This window comes from Rhinoderma darwinii, chromosome 11 (assembly GCF_050947455.1).
Source record: "Rhinoderma darwinii isolate aRhiDar2 chromosome 11, aRhiDar2.hap1, whole genome shotgun sequence".
Lineage (NCBI taxonomy): Eukaryota > Metazoa > Chordata > Amphibia > Anura > Rhinodermatidae > Rhinoderma > Rhinoderma darwinii.
Window position 1 is genome coordinate 21,501,885 of NC_134697.1, and position 8,494 is coordinate 21,510,378.

Here is an 8,494-nt window from a genome sequence, read left to right on the forward strand (position 1 = left end):
GTTGGGAAAGAACAAGTGCTTGCTGGGAGCTGAGCTGAGCCGAAAGCAAAAATAGAAGTAATAGACGGATGTAAACAAATTAAGTTTTTATGATGAAAATTACTTTAAAAGTTAAAAAAAAAATAAAGGTTGTGGGGAAAATTAAGGCAGCCAGAAGGGAAATGATTGGAGAGTTGCTTGTAGCGCTCCATTAATTCCTAAAAAAGTTATGGAAATGGCTGAGCAAGTGCATGAGGTGGGTCAGATGACCCCCGTTCTCAAGATTAGTTCCGGTCTCTGGATATGCCATAAATGTATAAGGATGGAATACTCTAAGTGGTAGACTAGGTGCAGTCTTGACTCAGCACAAATCAAGCTTGTTTAGTAGGTAAATTGTCATCAATGTTTTAACACTGATATTTTGTTTGCAGAAGTGCGTAAGGAAGATCTTGTATCTGGTGGTGAAGTGACGTCCCCAAGACGTAGAGGAAGACCAAGCTCGGCTGCTAAAGCTCCTAAAGAATCGCCTTCCGCTTCTGATACTGTAGTGACTTCCCCAACTCAAAGTGGAAGAGCTAAAGTTATGATAGAAAAACTCAAGGAAGCTGTTCCAATTGCTGATGGAAAGGTGACATCGCCAGCACATAAAGAAAGACCCAACACTGCAGCTGAAACTCCAAGTGAGGTGACATCCCCAGGTCGTAGAGGAAGACCAAGCTCTACAGCTAAAGCTCCCAAGGAGTCTGTGGTCAGTGATGTGACATCCCCAAGTCGTAGAGGAAGACCAAGCTCCACTGCTGAAGCTCCCAAGGAGTCTGTGGTCACTGAGGTGACATCCCCAAGTCGTAGAGGAAGACCAAGCTCTACAGCTGAAGCACCCAAGGAGTCTGTGGTCAGTGATGTGAAATCCCCAAGTCGTAGAGGAAGACCAAGCTCTACTGCTGGAACTCCCAAGGAGTCTGTGGTCAGTGAGGTGACATCCCCAACTCGTAGAGGAAGACCAAGTTCTACTGCTGAAGCTCCAAAAGAGTCTGTGGTCACTGAGGTGACATCGCCTAGACATAGAGGAAGACCAAGCTCTACAGCTGAAGCTCCAAAGGAGTCTGTGGTCACTGAGGTGACATCCCCAAGTCGTAGAGGAAGACCAAGCTCTACTGCTGAAGCTCCCAAGGAGTCTGTGGTCAGTGAGGTGACATCCCCAAGTCGTAGAGGAAGACCAAGCTCTACTGCTGGAACTCCCAAGGAGTCTGTGGTCAGTGATGTGACATCCCCAAGTCGAAGAGGAAGACCAAGCTCTACTGCTGAAGCTCCCAAGGAGTCTGTGGTCACTGAGGTGATATCCCCAAGTCGTAGAGGAAGACCAAGCTCTACTGCTGGAGCTCCCAAGGAGTCTGTGGTCAGTGAGGTGACATCCCCAAGTCGTAGAGGAAGACCAAGCTCTACTGCTGGAACTCCAAAGGAGTCTGTGGTCAGTGATGTGACAACCCCAAGTCGTAGAGGAAGACCAAGCTCTACTGCTGGAACTCCCAAGGAGTCTGTGGTCAGTGATGTGACATCCCCAAGTCGTAGAGGAAGACCAAGCTCTACTGCTGAAGCTCCCAAGGAGTCTGTGGTCACTGAGGTGATATCCCCAAGTCGTAGAGGAAGACCAAGCTCTACTGCTGGAGCTCCCAAGGAGTCTGTAGTCAGTGAGGTGACATCCCCAAGTCGTAGAGGAAGACCAAGCTCTACTGCTGGAGCTCCCAAGGAGTCTGTAGTCAGTGAGGTGACATCCCCAAGTCGTAGAGGAAGACCAAGCTCTACTGCTGAAGCTCCCAAGGAGTCTGTGGTAACTGAGATGACATCCCCAACTCGTAGAGGAAGACCGAGCTCTACTGCTGAAGCTCCCAAGGAGTCTGTGGTCAGTGATGTGACATCCCCAAGTCGTAGAGGAAGACCAAGCTCTACTGCTGAAGCTCCCAAGGAGTCTGTGGTCACTGAGGTGACATCCCCAACTCGTAGAGGAAGACCAAGCTCTACTGCTGAAGCTCCCAAGGAGTCTGTGGTCACTGAGGTGACATCCCCAACTCGTAGAGGAAGACCAAGCTCTACTGCTGAAGCTCCCAAGGAGTCTGTGGTCAGTGATGTGACATCCCCAAGTCGTAGAGGAAGACCTAGAGCTGAAGCTCCCAAGGAGTCTGTGGTCACTGAGGTGACATCGCCTAGACGTAGAGGAAGACCAAGCTCTACAGCTGGAGCTCCTAAGGAGTGTCCTGCTGTATCTGATGTAGCAACTTCACCAACAAGCCATAGAAGATTTGCAAGCAAAGTACTAGTACCAGAGGAATCTGTTCCTATTGCTGACATCAATGGTGGCGCTGATGAAGTGACTTCCCCCAGGCGTAGAGGAAGATCAAGCTCCACTTCTGGTATTCCTAAAGAATCTCCCTCTGCTGAAGTGACTTCCCCAACTCAACGTGAAAGATCTAAAGCTGCGGTAGAAAAATCCAACCATTCTGTTCCTATTGCTGATGACCAGGTGACTTCCCCAACAAATAAAAGAAGACTTGGCTCCGCAGCAGAAGCTTCCAAGGGCAAGGAGTCCATGTCTGGTGCTGTCATTGAGGTGACATCCCCAACACATAGCAAAAGATCAAGGACCTCTGCACGAATTGCAAATGAATCTGTTCCCTTGATTTCCCCATCCCGTAGGGGAAGACCTAGCACCACTACAGAAGTACTCGAAGGATCTCTTCCAGTTTCCAAAGTTACTGTCCCAACTCTCCGTGGAAGACCTAAAAAAAGCCGAGCACAAGTACCGGAGGTGTCTGTTCCTGTTGCAGAGAGCAAGTTGACATCCCCAGCACGTAAAGCAAAACTCAACACCCCACAGCAAATCTCTGAGGAGTCTGATTCTGTCAATGAAGTAACCTCCCCAACTCGTGTTGGTATCGCCAAGGTTTCTACTCCAGTGGCTGAAGGCAAGACACGCAGGGGAAGACAAAAAGCCAAAGTAGAGTTGCCGGAGATGGAGGTAACTCGTGGAACAAAGTCTAAAAGCTCTGCTAAAACAGAACCAACTATTGCAGTGGCTGATGAGTTGCAAACCACCCAGACACGCAGAGGAAGACCAAAAGCCTCGTTACTAGTTGTTGCTAAGGAGTCTGCACCAACTCGTGGAAGAAGAACTAAAGATATTGCAGATGTAGCCGGGGAATGTCCTCCCGCTATAGAGGAGGTGACGTCACAGAAGCGCAGAGGAAGGCTTAGAAAGGCGGATGCGCCCAAAGAATCTGTTGCCGTTGTTGAAGTAACTTCATCTATGGAGGAAGCGAATTCTAAAAGCACAGAAAATGGTGTTTCTGGGGTTGCCTCACCCACACGCAAGGGTAGATCTAGAAACACAGAAGTGCCCCAGGAGACACCTGTTTCTGATAATGTTACGTCACCTAAACCAAGACAGAAACCGGAGACTACTGAAGGTGAGTTGTGGTTTTCCTAGAGCTTTTAGTGTTGCACATGGTTTTTCTTTTAATCTGTGCATTTAATTTTATTCTGCACCCAGAAGTAGAATGGTTTTAGGAACCATAGACCAACAGTTGGGGTGAAGACACATTGTGTAACTTTACGACACAGATTTGACTTGTTTTACATGCAGATTTTGATGCAGACTTCTGCAGATTTCACCCATGGCAAGGCAACAGATTTGTTGCGGTCAAATCTATGACGTAAAATTACACCTTGTGTGAATCTGCCCTCAGAGGGGTATTCTCATCTCAGGCATCTAGGTTTATTTCCATACTCCATTCCACCCTGTAACTCCGTGTCCGGAGAGCAACGGGACATGGTAGTACGATGTAGATGGGCAGATGCCACATCTATCAGACATGTACGGCATTGTGGATATGCCATAAAGGTCAGAGATGAGAATAACCCTTTAACAACCGCATGTAATGCTCTATCACGGTGCTCTCCATACTCTTCCTATTGATTTTACACCAACCAATCTGAAAAAACACATGTAGTGTAAAGCATGACACAAAGTTTATCTTTGAACACCACTTAGCTTTTCATGTAAATACTTTGCATATGAACTATAGAGTAACTCTGTAAATACTTTACATTACTTAACTGATACTGATCCTGAGTTGCAGCCTGTTCTATAATCCAGAGCTGGATTCAGAGTTCTGCTAATTGCCATTGGAAATAGTTGACAACCTTCTCTTCAGCCACATCCGTAACTGATTAGCCAATCTCTTGTAATGCAATAGTTTTGAAGCTTTCTCTGCGGCTAGTTACAAAATTCAGATCACCAGGCACAAGCTCTGTGAATTTTCGAAAGACCACCGCAGGATATACACTTTAATGTTTCTAGATGTAAGTATTTCTGTATGTGCGATGCCAAGACTGTTAATTTGACTAAACATTTCTTCTCTGTAGGAGAGTTGGATTTATCTCAAAGACCGTCTGAAGATGCAAATGAAAAGACTGCAAAATCGACTAAGAGAACTGCTCGTCAGAATGTTAAGTCCTCAATGCAGAATGCAGAGGAACTACAGACCTCACAACCTGAAGAGTCCACAGCTCTCCTTGCTGAAACAAAAACCCAGCTACCTCCTGTAAGAGGGAGAAGAAAAGCCACACAGAAGGAACCACTGATATCTGAAGGTAACATGATTTACATTTCTTAGTACGTTCGTTTTTATATGGTGAACTTTACTTTTCAGCGTGTTGGGTACTGAGTGTTGTCCTCCCATGCTCCAACTCTTATGGACTATGCTGATAGTTTGCTTCATTGCTCTTCCTCATTGCTTGTTTTTCTACGTGGTTTCAGGAATTCCTAATTTAAGTTTGGAGAATGGACAACCAGAAGGGTTAACCATTAAAACCTCACCTGTGTCCAGAAGAGGTGGAAGACGTCGCACCGCAGAAGAACATTCAAGTTAGTTCAGATTGCTCCAAATTAGTGAATTTAGACCATGTGTATGTTGAGTTTGCCTAAAATAATTTATATATTTTTTTTTCTAGATATTAAGCCTGATGTTACCAAACCAAAGACATCCAGAAGTAGAGTCCAATCAAAGTCCAAGGATTTAACAGAGGTTGTAAAAGAAAAAACAGATTCAGCAGTTCCAGACGAGCCTGTTGAGATCCCAGAGCCTAAATCTCCAAAAAGACCCACCAGACAAATGTCTGAAGCTCCTGTTGAAAGCCAGCCTAAGGCTTCACGTGGACGGCCAAAAAAAAGTAAAGATCACTCTCCTGAGGCAAATCATTTGGCTAGCTCTGAAATCGTGGTAACTGAAACTGAGGTCCCCCAGAAGGCCGTACCTGCAAGGGGGAGATCGAAGACTGCAAAAGGTGTTAAAATTTCTGATGCCCATGAACAGGAAAAGGGATCTGGTGCCCCAGTTGCCAGACAACAAAGAAGTTCAAGAAGGAATCAAAGTTTATACGAAGACTCCGATGCAAGTCACGAGGAGCAGACTAAACCTTCCACTTCAGATGATACGGACTCAACCAGTGTCTCCCTTGTGGAAAATAAAACATCTGACACTGATGAACCCCATTCATCGCCTGAAGTAAAGCGTAGCAAGAATGCAAGAGGTAAAACTGAAAAAAAATTTGCTAAACAGTCCAAGATAAAATCTGTACAATGGCACCCTCTGCTGGCCACTGTGGTTCAAAACACAACAGAAGCAGAAACTGTTCAGGATTCTGAAGAGGTATCCACCCGAGGTGGTAGGTCTAAAGGAAAGATCCGACCTGATACATCAGAGTTACAAGTCCCTGCTAAGAGATCTCGTAGAGGAAACGTTAATCAGGCAGAATCTGAGGAGGCTCCAGCTTCAACCAATTCGGGATCATTGCCAGATGTTACGGAAACTGCACCTCGTAAAAAAGGAAGAAAGGCAAATGTGCAAGAGAAAGTGGAGTATGCAGATGTGAAATCAACAAGCAAGTCCGACAGCACAGAAGTTGTTCATACAAGTCGTCAACAGGGCCGACGAGGAGCATCTTCTAAGGGAGTAGATAGTGAAAGTAATGAGGTTAGTAATGTTGCCGAACCGTCCACTTCGAGACGACAGAGGGGAGCAGCTATTAGTAAGACGCCTTCAGAAAATGAAAGTACCCAGTCCCCTGTTAAATCTAAAAGCCAGAGAGGAACCTCTGGTAAAGATAAAGCTGAGGAAAAATCAGCGAAGTCTACAAGAGGAGTAAAAAGGAAACTGCCAAACACCGAAGCAAAAAGTGAACGTCTTGAGGAGCCTGAAACGACTTTCCAAGCAAGTGAGTCCGTCCTAGTGGAAACTAAAAATATTGCTGCTGGTCGTGGTAGGAAAAATCAAAGAAATGCCAAGACACAGAAAGGTGAAGCACAAGAAGTATTACCCGAAAAGCCAACGGTGACCCCTGAATCTCCAGCAAAGAGAAGGAAAATGGGTGAGTGCCTGTTAGTTTTGCATAAATCCTATAGACTGGTTAAAGGGTAACTAAGATTTCCGAAAACTTCTGACATCGCAGAGTGACATGTCAGAAGTTTTTATCGGTGGGGATCTGAGCACCGAGACCCCCAATGATCGCTAAAACAAAGTGGCTGAGCCGCTTCGTCTCTAATCGGATTTTTTTTCAGTAAGCGAAGCAGCTGGTGTACGGGCTCAGACTTTCTATTGAGTCCGTACCCCATTACCTGTGTATTCTATATATCTTATCTATTGGAAATGGCAATATCTAGATTTAAATAATGTTTTTGAACTGCTACATCCGTGCTGACAAAGGTGTAGGGATGCCGCCTATTGACAAGGGTAATGGCAATACTCAGTTGCCAACATATTCATACATCTCCAGGAGGAATAAAAGAGGAATTGCTCAATGCAGAGTTCTAAAAAAAATGTTTTCATTACTAAAACCGACCAGTCAGAAGAGCAGACAGATCATCTGTTAATTCCGTAGTTTGTATATTTGCTTTATACTTCATGGATTGCCTTCCCTAGAGGCTCCATGGCCTAGTTAAAACAAGAAAATCATGCGAGCACAGCCTGACCCCAGCGAATTGCATCATCAAAGGAGTAGGAGATTCCATCTATTAGCCCATTGGCGCACCTCTGACACGATCACAGGATGCCAATGGGTTACCGATGCAGCCAGTGGCCTACCAAATGCCCCCCAGGTCTGCCATAGGTATCTGCCTTTATTAGATACAGGCCTTGGGCTGACAAGCATTTCCAGGATTAGAAAAACATGGCTACTTACAAAAAGCGTGCCACACCTGTCCACGGGTTGTCTGCTATTGCAGCTCAGCTCTATGGAAGTGAATGGGACTCATTTGCAATACCACACATGACCTGTGGACAGGTGGCGCTTTTTTTTTCCCAAAGAAAGTGGCCATGTTTTTCTAGTTTTCTAGTTTTCTAGTAATTGTAGACTGGATTTGGGATTACTGCATTACACGAGATCACGGCTTCCCAATCACTTTCTAAAATATGAGCAGGATGAAAAGTTAAATGGAAAAGAGAGCGATTTTTAAAATCTATCTCTTCTTGTTTCTTCAGAGGCGGCTGCAGCTCAGAGAAAGATCTCAAGACAACCGACGTCTAAACTCGAGAATGAGAAGCCTCCTGCAGCGTCCAAGACCAGAACCAGCACACGGAGCAGGAAATAGCCAAGCAGCCCCGGCACCTCGCTCCACTTTTAGAAACTTGTAAATTAAATTATGACGTTTTCAAACATCACTTAAAAAAAGGTCTTAGGTGGTATAACAGATTTCTAGATGGTTTTTAATTCCTTAGCACCACTTCTTAATTGTATTCAATAGAATTGTAAATTTTTTATATTCAAAACTTTTTTTTTTTTTGTCATAAAAAAAAAAAAAGTTTAAGCTTTACATTTTATGCCGGTGATTGTGACTGGAAGAAAGGGAATGAATGCTTCATGACCATTGCCTACATTTTTTTTAACATGGTAAAGTGTTTTTGCAATGTTCATGTTAGGTGGGTGTACATGTTGAATAAATTGAATATGCCAGTCTTTGTTTTTATATATTGCTTTTGTTGTGGTTTATAATAAAGTATTGGAATTATTTTTATTAACTTGTTACATTTATAGTTTTGCTTAAAGTAATGCAATGATTGTAATTTAATCATTCCAGTTTGTGGCTTTCTGAAATCATGCCAAGCACGCTATGTCTTAAGTGTCTCATTCTTAAACCACGTATGGATTTACATTTTTGTTTCTTTTGTATTCTTAATATGGAAGGTTTACTCTCTGTAATATATCTGGACACGTTGGATTTAAAAAAAAAAGTTTCCCCAAAGGTAACAAAGTTTACTGCTGTCTGCCAGCTGATTGGGAAAGTGGGCATGCAAATTTAAAGGGGTTGTCTAGGATTAGATAGACATGGCTGCTATCTCCAAAAACAGTCCTACACATGTCCATAGGATATGTCTGATTTTGCATCTTAGATTCTTAGAAGTAAATGGGGCTAACCTATAATACCATTTTTTCGGACGGAATTTCCGCTGCGGAAGAAAGCCGT

The 8,494-nt window shown here is 44.2% G+C and overlaps 1 protein-coding gene across 1 annotated transcript in view; it reads left to right on the forward strand.

Moving 5' to 3' along the window:
* MKI67 (marker of proliferation Ki-67) overlaps positions 1 to 8,180 on the forward strand; it is a 30,376-nt gene extending 22,196 nt beyond the window's left edge. The window contains exons 17-21 of the mRNA XM_075843135.1: positions 411 to 3,440; positions 4,399 to 4,626; positions 4,793 to 4,900; positions 4,987 to 6,402; positions 7,512 to 8,180. Coding sequence (XP_075699250.1) covers positions 411 to 3,440; positions 4,399 to 4,626; positions 4,793 to 4,900; positions 4,987 to 6,402; positions 7,512 to 7,621 — 4,892 coding nt within the window. The 3' untranslated portion in view covers positions 7,622 to 8,180. The remainder of the gene's footprint in view (positions 1 to 410; positions 3,441 to 4,398; positions 4,627 to 4,792; positions 4,901 to 4,986; positions 6,403 to 7,511) is intronic.
* Positions 8,181 to 8,494: the final 314 nt, after the last annotated feature.